At 59.3% G+C, this 17,709-nt stretch overlaps 2 protein-coding genes across 4 annotated transcripts; both read right to left on the reverse strand.

The window, feature by feature from the left end:
- Nucleotides 1-1,316: 1,316 nt before the first annotated feature.
- ABHD17A (abhydrolase domain containing 17A, depalmitoylase) lies at nucleotides 1,317-7,942 on the reverse strand. The gene is made up of 5 exons (XM_048927685.1): nucleotides 7,786-7,942; nucleotides 6,167-6,622; nucleotides 4,092-4,286; nucleotides 2,983-3,162; nucleotides 1,317-2,228 (listed from the first exon to the last, which is right to left on the reverse strand). Exons 2-5 carry the CDS (start codon nucleotides 6,478-6,480, stop codon nucleotides 2,003-2,005), a joined length of 915 nt encoding a protein of 304 aa, XP_048783642.1. The 5' UTR covers nucleotides 6,481-6,622; nucleotides 7,786-7,942; the 3' UTR covers nucleotides 1,317-2,002.
- A 777-nt stretch (nucleotides 7,943-8,719) lies between these two features.
- Nucleotides 8,720-16,962, reverse strand: LOC125685007 (AN1-type zinc finger protein 5-like). Of its 3 annotated transcripts, none has more exons than XM_048927688.1 (7): nucleotides 16,862-16,962; nucleotides 16,364-16,518; nucleotides 13,123-13,296; nucleotides 12,549-12,639; nucleotides 11,735-11,853; nucleotides 10,810-10,920; nucleotides 8,720-9,482 (listed from the first exon to the last, which is right to left on the reverse strand). In XM_048927688.1, the coding sequence occupies exons 3-7, from the start codon at nucleotides 13,271-13,273 to the stop codon at nucleotides 9,334-9,336; spliced, it is 621 nt and encodes a 206-aa protein (XP_048783645.1). In that variant the 5' UTR covers nucleotides 13,274-13,296; nucleotides 16,364-16,518; nucleotides 16,862-16,962; the 3' UTR covers nucleotides 8,720-9,333. The 3 variants fall into 3 exon arrangements, with proteins under 3 accessions (XP_048783645.1, XP_048783643.1, XP_048783644.1); XM_048927686.1 differs by having other exon boundaries at nucleotides 12,549-12,642; XM_048927687.1 differs by lacking the exon at nucleotides 16,862-16,962 and having other exon boundaries at nucleotides 12,549-12,642; nucleotides 16,364-16,723.
- Between the last annotated feature and the right edge of the window lie 747 nt (nucleotides 16,963-17,709).

A 17,709-nucleotide genomic window follows, 5' to 3' on the forward strand; every position in this document is an offset into this window, starting at 1 on the left:
GCCGAGCCGGGTGCTGCTGCAGAGCATCCTTGTCCTCTCCTTTCCCCTTCCATCTCCATCCCATCCGGCGCTGTGCTGAGCCCCTCGCCCTGCTCTCCCTCCTCTGTCCTCCTCCCCACTCCCAACCTGAGCTCTATGGGCCCCGTCCCCGCCATCCTTTTATACCATCTTTGTTCATATGACAAGCACGTGGAAAAAAAACAGAGCAGAGCTCGGAAAAAAAGCTCCTTAAGACGCTTTAATTCGGTTTCCTGGATCCCATGACTGAGCTCGGACTGTGAGCAGGGTCCCATGACCACAGCACGCAGGCCCTGGCCATCAAAAGGCTCCTTTATGCCCCAAAGACTTAAACCCCTCTTGGCTGAGACCCCCAGGCTCCCCAAGCCCAGCCTGAGCTGCATCCCCCCCCCCCACACCTGGGGATGCGTCCCATTGCCCTGTTTGTGGGGATGCTGTGCAGGTGGGTCTGGCTCCTGCATTGTGGGGACCCCACACCTCCCTCCTTCCATCACTGTGAGCAGCATCGGGCCCAGCCCCACAGCCCACTGATGGGACTCCACACAGCCCACACCTCCCACTTGGCTCTGGACTTTAGGGGCAGGGCTGAACTTTTTTCCTCTTCTTTTTTGAACTCCAGACACCACAAACACAGCCACAATTTGCCCTGAGGTTCCCCCCCCCCCAGGAACCCAACCCCCCCAAGGCATCCTGCTGGCGATGTGGGGCTGCTCCAAAGCACCCACAGCTCAACAGGCAGCACTAAGAGGATAAAAATACACCCGGCACACAACAACGCCTCTGTGTGGGGATTAGGGCGCTGCTCCAGCCCCACTCCTCGGGGTCAGGGAATGGGGAGCAGGGCTGAGTGACCACAGCGCTTCCAGCACATGTGAAACCGTGGCTTAATGACTGCCTGGCACTTGTGGGTGGCACAGGGGGCTCTGGGGGGGGGAAAAGAGGGGTTTGTGGGAGCAGGGACCCCTGTGGTCCCACCTGAGCCCTAAACAAAAGGCACACGGCAGTGCTCTGAGCGTGAGGCCCAGGGCAGCTTAGTGAGATTATTGCTCCTCACATGAGCCCGCAGCCCCACAGCAGGGAGGAGGGGATGGGGAAATGGCTTGGGAGCCCCACACGAGGATTTGCTGCCCCATATGCTGGTGCAGGATGATTTTAGGGCTGTTCCTACATGCTCCTTTCATCACCTGCTGGTGCCGCAGGGCTGGAGCTGGGGATGAGTTCAGGGCCCAGCAGACACACAGCTCAGCCGCAAGAGCAGGGGATCAGAGCCCCAGCCCCCAGCAGAAGGGCAACACGGGTAAAACTCTAAACCTCAGCTCTTTATTTGGTGCCTGGTTTCCTCACCCCGCTCTGAGGGGACGGAGAGGGAAGGAGTGTCACAGAAAGGACCTGAACACGGGGAGTGTTCCAAGAAGGCAGAGCGGGGCTGAGCAGAGGGCTGTGAGGTGGGGGGGCACCTCCTCCACGCATCCCCAATCCCCCCCTATGGGGCCACAGCTCTGCCCCAGGCAGGGAGCAGCAGCAGGCATCTGCTGCAACCAGCACAGAAGGAGCTGCGCCCTCCTCCGCCACGCAGTGACACCAGGGACAGGCTCACCCTGCGGCTGCTCCCAGCCCAACTCGCCTTATTGCTACAGTAGGAGCAGCAGAGCAGCCGGGAGGAATTCAACAGTTCACTGTTTCAGAAGAGGGGATGAGGACGTGTCCGAAGCTGAAGATTCACCATCAGGAGGGGCTCCGCTCTGCCCAGCGGGGAAGGAGGAGCGAGCTGCCCTCTCCAACCTGCCCAGCTGTGATGCCAGCAGCACCGGGTGACGCAGGGAGGGAGGAGAGCTGTGCTGCACCCCAGAGGAAACGCACTGTCCGCTCAAGGCTCCCGAGGCTGGGGCTGTAGAAACCCACCGTGCCTCCAGCAGCAGGGACTGGGAGTGCTGGGAGAGCTGGACGAACACGCGACAGCCCCCCACCCTGCCCCATCCTCCAGCTAATTGCGTTGGCTGGCCAGCTCCTGGGAGATGAATTTCCGAAGGCGCTCGAGGTACTGGCTGTAGAGTTCAATGTCATTGTGCCCGGCCCCATCCACCCACAGTGGCTCCACGGCTTTGGGACAGCGTTCAAAGAGAGCCAGGCCGTGGGAGAAGTCGATGACTTCATCCTCGGTGCCATGGATGATGAGGACAGGAGAGGTGATTTTGGAGATCTTCTCAATGCTGCCAAGAAAGTGGAAGGGGAGAGATGACAAAAGGGGGTGAGTGCAGGGATCGAGGCAGCCCTAAAGCACAGCCCCCCGGGGAAAGGCAGCAGGAAATGCTCTTTGATTGCAGCCGAGCACGGGGACGTGGAGCTTCTGCCAGCGCTGAGATCGCCGCCAGAGCAACAGCTGAGGACAAGAGAGCAATGACAGCAGCCCCATGGGACCCAGGCAGGGCCGAGGGAAACGGCCCCTGGACACTGCGACCCTGTGTGGGGATCAACCTGGCAACGAGGCCCTTCCCATCCCAGTCCCCAGGGCCCAAAGGCCAAGTGAGGCCATCGGGATGCAGTGCGTGGGCTGGCGGCTCCCGGCCACACTGTGCAGCTCAGGGACCGTCCTGCTGGCCCGGCTGCAGGGGAGAGAGGCAAAGCAAGAGCTCGCTGCACCCCTGCCTGCAGGCACCACCTCTGCCCTCCTCAGGGTGGGGGGAAAAATGCCCCAAATACTGGTAGGAGGCACCCAGGGGGGCAGGGAGGTAGCTGGTGGGAAGGAATGAAAGCACAGTGTGGCTGGGAGGTGACACCACCAGGGAATGCCAGGAGCCCTCAGGAGGGGTTACAGGTCCCAGCATCCCAGCATGGGGACCACGTGTAACGCAGGAGGGTCCTGGGGGGCAATTGAAGGCCATCACTGATTTTCCCCATAACCCCTCTGCACAGACAGGGCTGGCACCCAGGACTGACCCCAGTCCCTCCTCCTCAGGCACTCACTTGGGGAAGGCATCAAACCAGTAGGTCTTCTTGGTCTCAGGGAAGGCGACTCTCATGCCGGAGGTGAGCGGGGAGTGGAGCACGATGGCAGCGCACTCATAGCGGGACGCCAGGTCAACGGTGGGCACTGTGCCAATGCTCTGTCCATACAAAATGATGTTCTCCGGGCTGATCCCATACCTGGAGGAGGACAGGGCAGGGCCCGAGCATCAGCAACGCTGCCATCGCCAGGAGCTGCAGCCCAGGCCTCACCCTGCGCTGGTCACAGCACGCTGCAGAGTGCAAACGGGGCTCCGTCCCCTCTGCCTTCCCTCAGCTCTTCCACGCTGGGCACGAAGCAGCTGCTCTGCTCCCGCAGCTGCTTGCAAACACTGTAGCAATTAGCGTTAATTAAGAGTTGCACATTGTTTTCCCAGACACGGTGCTGACCTCGGGGAATGCACGTCTAGGAGACAGAGGGGCCGTCCCCACCGTGGCCTCTGGGAGCAGCCTGGGCTCCCAGAAGAGCCGTGGGGCGTCAGGGCTCTGCCTCAACGGGAGCAGGGCTATGGGGGAGGAGGGGGACACACACAGCCCTGCAGGGCAGCACACAGCTCCTGTGTGAGCCAGGAGTGCCTGCAGGGGTAAGGAGGGGTAAGGTGTAGGGAACCTGCTTTGGCAGGGGGGTTGGACTCGATGATCTCTGCAGGTCCCTTCCAACCCTTACAATGCTGTGATTCTGTGAGGCACAGGGCTGCAGCGGGTGAGATGGAACACGGTGCCAGCGGTGGGGAGCACCACACCTCCGTGACACTGAGCACCACTGAGCAAGGTCAGACCCCGTAGCATCCAGGCCCGCCCCCCACAACAGCCTTCCGGCCCCCCCTTCCCATTACCAGCATCCCAGGCCCCTCTCAGGGCATTTCCTGTTTTCCAGAGCTCCGTCCTGACGGGTTCTTCCTGCAGCCCAGCCCCCCCAGCCCCACACCACAGCCACCTCCGTGCTCATCACTGCAGTATGGCAACGACAGCCAGCATCCCACCTCCCACACCCACTGGAGGGGGACGACAGACCACCATCAGCACAGGAGCAGCAGCACAGCGCTCAGCCCCCATCCTGCCCAGCTCACCGCGTCCGCAGCGCCTGCCACGCCGCGTCGATGTCGGAGTAGAGGTTCCTCTCGGAGGGTTTCCCCGTGCTGGCGCCGTAGCCCGAGTAGTCATAGGAGAAGATGTTGCAGTTGATGCGCGTGCCCAGCCCGATGTAGAAGCTGCTCATCTGGCCCAGGTCCACTGCGTTGCCGTGGGAGAAGAGCACCGTGTACCTGCAGCGCCGGATGGGTGCGGAGGGTTAATTTAGGGGCTGAAACCGCAGCGCGTAAAGGGACGGAGGAACGGCCTTGGGATGGTCCCAGCCCTGGGGATGCCCTGACTTTCCTCACTGCTGGGGCTTTGCTACCAGCAGAAACCAGAGGCACGATGCCTCGGTTGGAGTTTTTGAGTCTATTTTTGGTTAAAAATAAAATATAAAAGCTGGCGATTTGGGGCCGTTTGCCCGATGGGGATTTTAAGTAATAATTCTGACAGCAGATTTTTTTTCTCTCCTGAGTCTGGCAAGACACCAGACCTTGGGAGAGAAGTGAATTGTGGGAGTGACAAGGCACAAGAAATTTCCACCATAAGGGGAAAAACAATGTTCATCATCAAAATTAACACGAACGGCGTGCTGATGGAAGCTCAGCTCTCCTCTGCTGGGGGAGGCAGCACGGCCCACTCCTCCCTGAACCCCTCACAAGGGGGGAGACGCCTCTGATTCGGCACCTTTCAGCTCCCAATGCCTGGTGATCAGAGAGCAGAGAGGACAACACAGTGCTACAGCGGGGTGAGGGGGAACTCAGCCCCTCCATCCAGGAGCAGAGAGGGAAAACACGAGGCTTTACAGCGCAAGAAACGTTCAGCAGAGCTGAAGCACGAGGACAGCAGGCTGAGGGAGCCTGGAAAGCAGGCCCACAGCTCAGCCCCAGCAGCTGGATGCTACCGGACCACCCCACCGTGGGGATCAAGTGGTCCCTGGCAGGAAGGCAGCAGCAGGATGGAGACAGGACCTTCCTGGGCCTGTGTGTCATTCACCACTTCCGCAGGCAGATGGGGAGCAGGCCAGCAGCGGATGTGCAGGCAGAGCAATCCTGTGGCTGTTTCCTCTCTCTGGAGACACGCAGCAGGACAGGACGGGAGCAGACATCCCCACCAGGCAGCCTGGACGTGCCAGGTACACCTGCAGGCGCAGCGCTCTGCTTTGCGTGGGGCCACGCAGGGTGACGCAGGCTTTGCAAAGCCCAAACTTTGCTCTGCCCCACTCCACATCTGGGCCTCCTGCAGGCAGCGGTGGCACAGCGCCGTCACAGCACCGACAGTCCGTGCACGTGCAGCTCTGCAGCTCCATGCGTGCTGTTGACGCAGGGAGCAGCTGCTGTGCTCCCCCCAGCACCCACCCAACCCAGGGGTCTCCGGCCCACACCCCGCACTGCCCCTCGCCAGCTGTCCCAGCAGATCCCAGCAAGCTGCCATGGATTCCTGGAGGCTCCAAGCAAAGCATCTCACTCTGCTTTCCATGGGCAGACACATTCCCACAGCCCCTCAGACTCCGCATCCTCCCTTCCCAACAGAATGATTCCAAATCGAGCTCTTCCTCCCTTACAGACCTATGGTGCTTTGTGGCAAGCTGTACCTAAATCCCTTCTGGCTTCCAATCCTATTGCTCTTCTCTTTGCAAAAATCAACCTTGCCCAGTAAGTGAGAGAACCACGCAAACACAGCTTGCCTCAGGGCTGCGGGTGTTCCTGGCTGAGGTCTGCAGACCATCCCCGTGGTCTCCGTAGGGCCAGGGGCTCGCCTGGGCTCTACAGAAGCTTTGCACAGACGCTGGGCACGCAACCGGAGCGTGACATCACCAGTGTGACATCAGAAGGGCACCTCGAGGACAGCAAGCCAGGAGGGGACGCCGAGGTCCCCATAGCCTGCGGCTGCGCCCCAACTCCCTCCCTCAACCTGTTCAGTCCCATTCCCAGTTCCAGCCACAAGCCAAACAGGTTCCAGGAGCTGAGCTCACCCGCACTGCAGGGCACCTCCGAGCCCCACAGCGCGGCGCCGGGTCGGGCAGGGCAGGGAGGGGGCAGCCAGCAGGAGCCCCGCGCCCAGCACTCACCTGGCTCCTGGCACACAGCGGACGTACATGCAGCCGATGCGGTTCCCTCGGCTGCTTTTGGTGACAAACACCTCGATGTTGTCCAGCTCTCGTTGGGAGTACTGGAAATCCGCCCGGTCCTTCAAATGCAGCTTCCACCTCCCCGCAGCGCCGCCTCGGAGGGATCCGGTGCTGGTGCTGCCGATGGGCTCCGGCTCGGGGACCACGGCGTAGGTTGGCTCTGGGGGGAGGAAGGCCAGCTTGGCGGCGATGCGGCTGGGGCAGGGAGGGCAGCAGAAGAGGCAGCAGAGCTGGCTGATCGACAGCCCGTTCATGACGGCGGATTCAAGGCTGCGCTGGGAGCGAGGGAGGATCTGAAGCAGCGCTGGGAGGCCCCGTCCTTATCACGGCTGCCATGGGGCAGCCTGCTGTCCCTCACGGGTCGGGGCGGCCGCCATCCGTGTGCCTGCAGGCAGCCTGCAGAGAAGGGGCACACGGCATCGTGTGGGCACAACCCACGGGCAAACCCGCCACCCACCGCCATCCCAAGCTGAAGGCTGCGCCATGCCCACGCTTCTGACACCCCCATGTTCCCGTTGAGCCCCCCCCAAAACCTTCCAAGCATCCCAGCCCACGCGCAGCCCTGCAGCCCGGTGAGGTGAGCACAGGGCTGGGATCACAAACAGCTGCCCCTCAGCCCCCCCCCCCCCCATGCTGGCGAGGGCCTCAATGCACGCGTGTGCAGCTGGAGCACAGAGCTCCCAAATGAAAGGAAAGGGGGGGAAAGGGGAAGGGAGGAAGAAGGGAAAAAAAAAAAAAAAAAAAAAGCGACTATTTTCTGCAAGTTTGGGCACAGGCTCGAGGCTGAGGAATGTCAAAGCAGCCCACACCCCGCGGAATCTGCTCCATCTGCCTCTGAAGGGCTGGGAAAGAGGAGGGGAGGGTGGAGGTTCGGCTTTGGGGGGGGGGGACGCACGCACGGCGATATTTGGAGTAAAGGGACCCCGCTCCCCCTTCCAGCCCTGCAGGCTGCGTGCCGGGGTCCCTCTGGGCGCACGCCTGCAGGGACGCTCGGGCTGTGAGGCCGGGCCAGGCGTGCGGCCACGCAGGCAGAGGCAGGCGGTGCACACGCCTGTGCTTGCACACGCCGGGTGTCACGCACTGTGTGGTGCCCTCACCTGTGTGTCACCGCACGGCCCGGGGGGTTCGGGTGGGGGGGATGGGGGTGAGCAGTCCTTGCTGTGTGTGCACCCTGACAGCCAATCTGACCAGCACTGCTGGTGCCGGGGGGCACAACCACACCGCGCACACAGACATCACAGCGGTGGTGGCGGGTTGGGGGGGGGGGGGGGGACATCCCCATCGCTCACATGGCTTAGCTGCGGGATCCCCCCCAGCAGGACCTCACCGCGCGCCCTGCTGCCCTTCCAGCCCTATGCAAGCCTTAGGCTGAGCGAGACCTGGAGGGGGCGGGGGCGGGGGGGGGGCACCGGGCCCATCGGAGCGCACACAGCGCACACAGCCCCGCACACAGCGGCCTCCCCCCCCGCTCCCCCCGCTGCTCCCTCGCTCCCCCCATCCCAGCACACACCGGACCCCCGCAGCCCCCCCAAATCCCGCCCCCCTCCCCCCCCAAATACCTGCACATGCCAGATGCTCTCCTCGGCCCGACCCCGGCCCCCCCCGCCTCGCCCCGCTCGGAGCTCCTACGGGACTCCCGGCCGCTGCGGGCCGCCGAGGCGGGGGCGGCGCTGGCGTTGCATGGCGGCCCCCGCAAGCCCCGCCCACCGCCGCCGCGCCCGGAAGTGACGCCCACGCCCCGCCCACTCCGTTGCCGTGACAACGCCGCGCGCGCGCTTTCGTGGCGCTGCTGCAGCTGCGGTGCGGGCTGTGCTGCACTGCATTACATTGCACTGCATTGCATTACATTGCATTGCATTACATTACATTGCACTGCATTGCATTACATTGCACTGCATTACATTGCATTGCACTGCACTGCACGCAGCCGGCCCGCAGCGTTCCCTCCCCCGCAGGGCTGGCACCTTCCCAGCGTTGCACGGTTGCTTTCCTCCGGTTTTTGCTGCAGCGTGCTGCTGGGGTGAGGAAACTTACGCTGGGGTTCCATCCTTGTGCTGCAGCAGCCCCCCAATCTCTGCACGATTTTCACCGTGGGGTTTCTTTGCGTTGCAGCCGTCGCTGCTGGGGGTGGGGAAACTGAGGCGTAACCTCGGGGTGACCTGCACTGCAATAGAGCCGTGTGGCTGCTGTTGTCCCCTGGGATGAGCTGGGACTTCGGTGCTGCTGATGGCCAGAACAAAGCAACGCTGACCCCATCTTCCACGGGAGCAAAGCCCCATTGCCTGTCCATTCCCCAGAGCCCCAGCGTTTGCTCCCACGTGCCCCAGAGCCTCCTGCGTGTCCCTGTTCCCTCCCACGATGCTCCTTGAAAGAGCTCAAAGCCTGTGTGTGCACCCCTGCCCCCCTCCCCCCAGGACCCTCCCTGTGATTTTCCACCCACCCCAGAGCAGTGTTTGCTTCCAGGTCCTGACCTGTGGCCGGAGTGTGTCTGTGTCACGGCAAGCCACAAAATAACTTTACTGTGCCATACTCTGCAGCTTAACGATGCAGTTGCTTCAACAACAGCTTCTCAAAGGGAAAAGGGGTGTGGGGTTGGGAGCATTAAAACTACAGAATCCTCTTTGCTGCATCTGAGACCAAACACCTTGTGGGGAACGGGATCGTCGCTGGGACTCCTTGGCTCCCCACTCTGCAGCCATCAGGAGGAGGGGGTGGGGTGGAGGGAGGGGAGTCTGGAGGCAGCTCAGGAGCTCCAGCCATGAATCCCAGGCAGTCTGCAGGACCTGGAGCCGTGGGACGAAGGGGTGGCTTGGCTGGGGAGGAGAAATGCTGTGGTCTCAGTGCTGCAGTGGGTGAGGCAGAGTCGGGCCAGTGTCCTCGTGAAAGCTGGACAGAAATGGATCTGCTGAGCCCTGAAGGATTGTAGGGAGAGGAGGAACACCATGCTTCTGTCAAGGAGGTGCAAGGAATATCCCGGTCCGGGTGCTGGTTTGCGTGTGCTGCTGGATCCCCATATCCACTGACGGGGCTGGGAGGAGGGGGGAAGGCTGGGAGGACGGGGAGGAGCACCAGGCTACCAGGCTGGAGTTCGAGCTGCTCAGCCCCGTTCACAGCTTCTGGATCTTCTCAGCTATAACGACGGGGTTTTCCTTCCGGATCTTCTCAGCAGCTTCTGCCTTGTAGTCATAGGGGCAGGCGTGCATGTCTGAGTATCGGTGAATGGCACAGAACAGATTCCCACAGCGACAGTCGAAGCCTACAGGGAAGGAGAGCAGAGACTAAGCCACGGCAGAGCCCTCTCCTGCCACACCACCGAACTCCACTAATGCAGGAAGAGCTCAGAGCAGGGAGCTCTGCACCCAGATCCCTAACCCAGGCTGCAGCCGGAATTGGGGCAGCACAGCAGCAGCACCTGGGCTGACGGGCAGCGAGCCAGCAAACAAAACCTTCCTTCACCTCCTTTGAAGTTATTTAGGCCTTAAAAGTTCATAACTGAGTCAGAGAGACAGCACTGCTCAGAAATGTTTCTGTCAATGCTGGGAAACTGAGGCACGGAGAAGGGGAGGGATGTGCTGCAGGACAGCAGCTCAGCTCCCCACTGCAGTGGCAATGAACTCCTCTGCGTAGCAACCAGGGGCTGTGAAGACCACAAACACAACGCTGTGAGGAATCACACCTATTTGAGAAAACCCATTTTATCCCACATGCTCTGAATTCACAGGAATTTTCTGCAAGCGGATTCCTACTGGAAAATAATCCTCCCTTCGGGTGTGAAGGCTGGGTGCAGAGCTCCCTTCCTTGCCCACGATTCCAGCCTTATAAACCTGCACTTATTCTATGGGAGTGCCCCAAAATCTCCAAGGCAGCTCAGGCAGCAGAGTGCTAAGCAAAGCTGGGGCTGACCCTGCCAAAGCAGCGTGCATCCATGGAGGCAGAAAAGCAGAGCATGCTGCTAGGACAGCGTGACCTGCAGAGCACCACGGATTGCTAGATGCCAAGAGTTAATTTGGAGGAACGATGTTTTCATATTAACCAACCCTGGCCAAGGTCGTTGCTTCACAGATTTCCTTTCCACAGTTCTGCCAGTGATCCCTGCTCCCATCACAGCACCTCTCGCTCTCAAGACTCAACAAGGAGCACTGCCTGAGAGCTCCCTGCTTTCAGAAAGCTAATGGCACAAGTCAAGCAGCCCTAACAAAGGATGAATGGAGTGGGATTTCAGTTTGGGTCTAACTCACTTCACGTCAGCAGTAGCAAGGCTTTACTGCTGCCTCGAGTAGGAGCACAATTGGATCTACAGTGAACACCAGCTGTATTTCTGCAAACAGCTTCTGCCAAGGAGCAGAAATAACCCGAGAGGCACCGCTCCACACACTTCTGCAACCCTGAATTCAAGGGAAGAGCTGCATTCAATCCCCTTCCCATCTGCACGACTCGCAGACCCAAAGCACTTTTTGGAGGGGTGCCCCCTGTCCTCTGAGCCACGGCAACGCTCTGAGCTCAGGCAGCAGGGCAGCACGAGGTGAGCTGCCTGCAGACTCCTGGGGCTGCAGCACACAGGCTTCCCCCCGTCAGGGTCTCACCAGTCAGCCCAATCTTCTTCCGGCACGTGAAGCAGCGATTCTTCTTCTGTTTCGGTTTCTCCGGAGAAGTTTTGTCCTCAGCTGCACTCTGTGATGTTTCAAGGAGGGCACCTGAACCAAAGGCCAGAGTTGTGTTACTTTGATAAACTCACAGACGTATCATTTTACCCCTCCAGCTGCTCGACTGTGGGTCTGTGCCAGACAACACCTCTGCATGCATGCTGCCCTAACCTCAGGTAGCAGCCTGCAGACATCAGACCCCAAACTGAGGCTTATCTGCTTCCACTGAGACCCACACCTCACACAGCTTCATGTTTTCTCCCCATGTCAATTCCCCCAGTCTGCAGCTCAGAAGCACCAGCAAGACACCAAAGTTTAGCTAAGGCATCATTCCTCTCTCCTGCTGAGGAAAGTTAATGCTAAGTAGAATTATCTGGTGCTTGCCATAGGTTAAGAATGCACAGGGACAGCCAGCTTAGTTGATGAAAACATCTGAGCCTGGAATAAAAAAAAACATCAAAAATTAACCCCTTGCAAGTAATGCAAGTAATTGTTTTTGTTGACTCTTATGTAAGTGTTCCTCATATGTAGGTCTCAGAATGCTCTGCACAGATACTCATCGCTGTCTCTAATCTACCGAAAGGAAAACTGAGCTCTGAAAGCCAGACTGAAGGTCACTGATTTCCTACAGCACCTCAGCTGGAGACAACAGGAGGGAGAGCTGCAGCTGCTGGAAGATACACACCTGCAGCGTGCTGAAACCTGGCTTTGTGGATCCAGCCCTGAACCTCCTGTCATCCCACTAACAGAAAACAGGGCAGGCTCTTGCAAGTCTCTTTCACCATCGTGCCTGCTGCTCAAACCAACTTCCTAGATGGGTGTCACCTCATCTCGTCTCGTGCAAAAGCCAAACCAACCAGTCTACCTGATGAGGAAGATGCTGGGGTGGCCTCTTCTGTCTTGGCGAGCCCTTCTGTCTCACTGCTGCCTTCTTCTCTGGATATGCTCATGGCTGTCATCTGGTGGGTCACAGGAGTCTGAGCACTGTGAGCATGCGTGACAGATAAACAAAGCAAAGAGCAAACATCAATACTGCACTCTGAGGAACAGTTACAAGGGAGAGATCTTCAGCCCATCAACAGTTCTGTTACTCTCGGATGGAGCTCAGGACTACAGCAGGCCTGGACCCCTTGGGAGCTGGGATCAAAGTTCTTTACAGACACCAACAGAATGAATGTGTGATGACCTCAGTTTCCTTTCCTACTCAGTTACATCCCAAAGCCAACAGCCCATCCAAACAAGTCCAGGACCAGGGGAACAGTTATGAGTCATGGCTGCAAAGTGATGGGAGAGATAAGCAGTGTGCTCCTCTAAGTGAGATCCCTAACGGCAGCTCTTGCAGCTTCCAGACTGGATCACCACCAGATGCTTTCTCTTACAACTGAGTCAAAATGGAGCAAGTGAACACAGCTATGGACAGAGCAGATGCACCAGCTGTAACAGAACCAGTTTCCTACAGGGTTTTGGTTCACTACCAACCTCTGGCACTTGCCTCTCAATCACTCATTACCATCAGGGACACCTCAATCTTCCAGTTAAACCAGGATCGCAGTAAACTGTGTCTGACCCAGCCTGTTTTACAGATCCCCTTGGCCACTCAAAGGATGAAAGCCCGTCCCTTGTGTCCTAAGGCTGGTCTGCAGCACAGCTGCAGGTACACCCACAGACCAAGCCCTCACCTGGCTTTCGCATCCTCAGGTGTGGAGTCCTCCTCTGCCCGCTGCCCTGCCATGGAGTCTGATGCCACAGGGCTGCTGCTGGGACTGCTGGCTGCTGAGAGACAAGAGCACAACCTTGGTGAAGCCTCAGAAATGTTAGGATGGCAAAAGCACCCCTTCTGCACGCTTGGCTGCTCCCCACACAGTGACAGGTGGGCTGAGTTCATTACAAAACAAACTTTTTTTACTTTGTTGCTTTTGCTTGTCAACCCCACAGAGAAAACTGTGCAAACTCAAGTCCAAAGTCTTCCCCAGAAGTGATTTATTTGGAGGGATCCGACATGATTTCTAGCAGTCACACAGCTCAGGGAGCAGATGACAGCTACAAGTTTGTGCCACTGAGGAAGACACAAGTGCAAGTGGCATTTCACAGTTTACTGGAGGCACTTCCCAAACAGCTGCCACTGGGAGGAAAACAACAGACCCTCTTGCAGGGAACAAAGATTTCCTGCAGGGATTGAATCTGACCAACAGCAGCACCGTCAGAGTCAGAGGCACTCATTTCACACAGATTTCTTGGACAAAAATCCTCTACCTGGAGGGCTGATCCGGTCACTGCTCTGCTGCCTCTGCAGGAATTCCTTATAGCAAACGGAGCACATCCCGTTGGTGCGTGGGCTGCCATAGAACCCGCAGCCCGTGGTGCACAGCAGAGGCACCTGGGTTTGGTTCGTCTCCTGAGCCATCCTTTCTCCTCCAAGGTGCCAAACTGCAAAGGGGGAATAAAAAGGAGACAGCTGTTTTTTTTGTGGTCCTTGAGAGCAGCTCGGCAGAGAAGGACCTGGGGGTCCTGATGGACGAGAGGCTGAACATGAGCCAGCAGTGCGCAGCTCAAAAGGCAAATGGGATCCTGGGCTCCATCAGGAGAGGGGTGGCCAGCAGGGACAGGGAGGTGATTGTCCCTCTCTACTTGGCTCTTGTGAGGCCCCATCTGGAGTCCTGTGTCCAGGTGTGGAGCCCTCAGTACAAGAAAGACATTGAGATTGTGGAAAGGGTCCAGAGGAGGGCGACTAAGATGATCAGGGGGCTGGAGCACCTCCCCTATGAGGACAGGCTGAGGGAGTTGGGCTTGTTCAGCCTGGAGAAGAGAAGGCTGCGGGGTGACCTGATTGCAGCCTATCAATACCTGAAGGGAACCTACACCCATAAGGGGAGTAAACTCTTCCAAAGGGCTGACAACAGCAGGACGAGGGGAAATGGATCCAAGTTGAAGGAGGGAAGATTGAGGTTGGATGTTAGGGGGAAGTTCTTTACTAGGAGAGTGGTTAGGCCCTGGAACGGGCTGCCCAGGGAGGTTGTGGATGCCCCGTCCTTGGACGTGTTCAAGGCCAGGTTGGACGGGGTCCTGGGCAACCTGATCTGAATGTGGATGTTTGGTGGCCCTGCCAGGCAGGGGGGTTGGAACTACATGATCCTTGGGGTCCCTTCCAACCCGGGGTGATTCTGTGATTCTGTGATTTACGCTTAGAGAACTCGACTGCAGGAAGGAGCACAAAGCATCCCCAGAACGGATCCTGCACTCACAGCACAGTGCAACCCGAGTCCCTCGAGAGAAGAGACACACATGGCTTGTAAGCAGGATCCACAACCTGGCTGCCACAAAGCCTGGAAGGTCAGCAGGACCTCACTCCACAGAGCTTGCTGCACTCACTGGAGCAGAGGCTCACGTAAGACCTGAATTATCCACTCTAAACATAACAAGAAGTGCCATCGCAGCGTGACTAATGACTCCTGCAAACACTGGAGCAACAAATGCAGGTCAAACGGCCAGCATTCAGGTTAATTAGTTACCACCTGCACCCGGCGGGGCTGTTTTCATGACAAGACAGCTTTAATTTTTTCAGTTTTCAGAGGCTGATGCAAGCAATTCCAAGGGAACTCTCAATTCTGACAGATTTAAGTGTTCCCTGACACGTGCTGGAGGATGAGGGGAACCAGACTGCTATATTTAGGCTGGAAGTCAGAGTAAGGCTTCTCTCCAGCTGCGAGGGGAGCTATGAAACACCTTCCCAAATGCATCTTACTCTTAGGATCACACACAGCAAACCCAGGAGCTGACCCTCGCGCAGCATTTATGCGGCCACGCTGCACTGCACCCTTCCAACCATAGCAGTAACTCCTGGCAACAAAAAAACACCAATTCAGAAGACAAAAACACTCAGCACCGTCCCTAGCTGATCTGTTCTGCAGACAAGGCTCTGCTTCCAGGGCAGCACTGACCAGCCACACCAACACTGTGGGCTGACAGCAGACAAAAGGAGCAAGGAGCAGCAGCATGAGCCCTTCCAGCTGCACAACAAGAGCTCTGCAGTGAGGATTTCCCCCCCTCCCTTCACCCACGTTTCCTCAGGAAGTGGAGCAAGTCAGCTCCCTCATCCCAGTCCCTCTGTGTGAGCAATGTGGCTGTGGCTCTGATAGGGAACAAAGGGATGTTCACAGGTGGCTGTGGCTCGGAAGCCGCACTGGGTGTTGCTCCAGGGAGTCACCAGCAGCATTCCTCCTTTTCCCAGCACAGCAGGCACGGCCCTCGCAGCTGGCTCTGCTCTCTTTCACACTCCTGGAAAACTTGCTCTGCCAGGGAACGAAGCGATGGGAACATGAGAAATAAAACCCCCCAGGAGTGCTCCTGAGGGAGGGAAGGGAATCAGCTCCGGGTTTTTCCTCCTTGTCCTCAGCTGGGTGACAGGAACCAGAGCTCTGCACTTGGGGTTTCCCCTGCACAGCTCAGGTTGGTGTTCCTGCTACCAGACCTGGAGTTCCTCCATTGAACTGACCTCTCCTTCGGCCCAAGCAGCCAGAGGAGCCTGCACCACATCCAGCTCTCCCAGACTGGGGGGCAAAAGACAGAACCCCCATGCATCCAGGTGGCCAACTATTGCCTGACTTTCCGAAATTGTTTCCCATTTTGAGTGGCCCCAGAGACAGAACTGGAGGATTGCTGCTACTGGATGAGTTCAGCTACCCCTGAGCCTGCAGTTCACTCACAGGCACCAAGCAGCACGGAGCCCTGCTGCCAAACCTGATGAATCACAGAATGGTTTGAGTCGGAAGGGACCTTTAAAGACCACTTGGTCTCATTTCCTGCACGGAGCAGGGACACCCACAGCTGCATTGAGGGCTCAGAGCCCTGACATTGGGTATCTGAAGGGTGGGACATCCACCACCCCTCTGGGCAGCCAGTGCTTCATCATCCATATTGTAAAGAACTTCCTTACATCAAGTCTAAGACTCCCCTCTTTTAGTTTGAAGCCATTTCCCCTTGTCCTATCACACAGACCCTGCTAACGAGTCCATCCTCTTGTTTCTTACAGCCCCTATAGGTACCGAAAGGCCGTTCTCAGCTCTCCCCAGAGCCTTCTCTTCTGCAGGCTGCACAGCCCCAGCTCTCAGCCTGTCCTCAGCTCATAGGGAGCTGCTCCATTGCCAAGAACCTTTCTGTAGCACTCCTCTGCTCTCACTCCAGCAGGTCCGTATCTCTCCTGTACTGAGCACTCCACATCCGGACGCAGTGCCCCAGGTGAGGTCTCACAGCGCAGGGCAGATCCCCTCCCTCACCCACTGCCCACGCTGCTGTGGATGCAGCCAAGGATCCAGCTGGCTTCAAGGCTGCAAGGGCGCACAGCGCTGGCTCACGGCCAGCTGCCACCTCCAAGAAACACCGCACCCGATGGGAGAGAGCTGCCCTCGTCCCTTCTGGCTGCTCCCATCAGCCCGGAGGCAGCACCGGGCAGGGAGACTCGCTAACACCGCTCCTCGGCCGCGCTGTGTCCACTCACCACCAACGGAGCCTTCTGTCTCTTCTGTCCGCCGCTCTGCTCAGCGAGCCGTGAGCACTCAGGGCAGCCCGAGGCAGCAGCCCCACCGCCGAGCCTCTCTGTCCCCGTCCGAGCTGCCCGCGGGTTGGCAGGCCGACGCTGTGCTGAGACCCCACCTGAAAGAAAAACCGCAAATCCACATCGCGGCCACGGCACCTCCAACCCAAACCGAGCCCGCGGTGCCCGGGGCTCCCCTGGACGCTATGGGGCCGCCAGCCGTGTGGGTCTGGCCGTTGGGAGGCCGGGCAGGGCGGTAGGAGCGCGCCCCGATCCCCTCGGCCCAGCCGGCCCCGAGGCCGAGCGCGGCTCAAGGCCGTCCCGGAGCGCTCCTCCTCCTCCCCCCCCCACCCCCCCCACGCCGCAGCGGGGCGCCCGATCCCGGCGAGCCGTAAAAATCGAGGCCGAGGCTTTGAGGCCTACACGGAGGCCGCGGGTTGGGGCGGAGCAGGCCGCACTCACCGGAGCTGGCGGGCGGCCGCCGGGCCGGGCCGGGCCTGGCCTGGCCGGGCCGGGGGCGGCCGCCGGGAGGCTCAGGCGGGCGGCGGGCAGGGCGAGCGGCCGGGAAACATGGCGGAACGAGGCGGCGGGACCGCGGCCCCCGAGCGCCCTCCCCCGGGGAGGGCCCGGCCGGGCGGGACGGGGTGGGAGGGGAAGGCCGGGGACCCCCGGGCGGAGGGTCTGGGCGTGGGGTGAGCCCTATGGGAGGCGGGCCTGCTACAGGGGGACGCCTGGCTGTTGGTGTTCCTCTGTAGGGACGGGCACGGAGCCGCCCCTGCCCTGGAGATGGGGGCTGTGACGCAGCTGGGGCTGTAGGGAGCGGGTCGGGGACCTCCTGCTATGGGGCTGGGACCCCCCATCTCCTGCGGCCTGAGTGTGGCAGCCCCATAAGCTGTAGGTGCTGGGGTTCCTCAGCCGTAAGGATCTCCCCCTGCTGCTATAGGGGCTGGGGCATTGGCTGTAGGGGAGGGGAGTGAGGGTCAGCCCGTCTGTGGCAGCTGCAGGAAAGGGCTGGTGATGCTGAGCCCTTGTCACAGGTATAGGGCCAGAACACAGTGCCGAGCTATGGGGGGAGAGCCGTTCCCCCAGGTTCCCCTGTGCATTTATGCTGTGATGCAGGGTTAATACAAAGTTTATTTGTTCCCAAACAGGTCAAGGAGCTGCTGGTCTATGGACAAAAAAGGATGTTGGGGTGCTCTGAAGACCGGCACACGCTGCAATGCTTCCGTCACACAGTGAGGAGCAGGCCAAGGAGCAGCAAGCACCGGCTGCCCCCGAGCTCTGTGACTTTGTCCAACACCAGCTCCCAG

This window comes from Lagopus muta, chromosome 26 (assembly GCF_023343835.1).
Source record: "Lagopus muta isolate bLagMut1 chromosome 26, bLagMut1 primary, whole genome shotgun sequence".
Classification (NCBI taxonomy): domain Eukaryota; kingdom Metazoa; phylum Chordata; class Aves; order Galliformes; family Phasianidae; genus Lagopus; species Lagopus muta.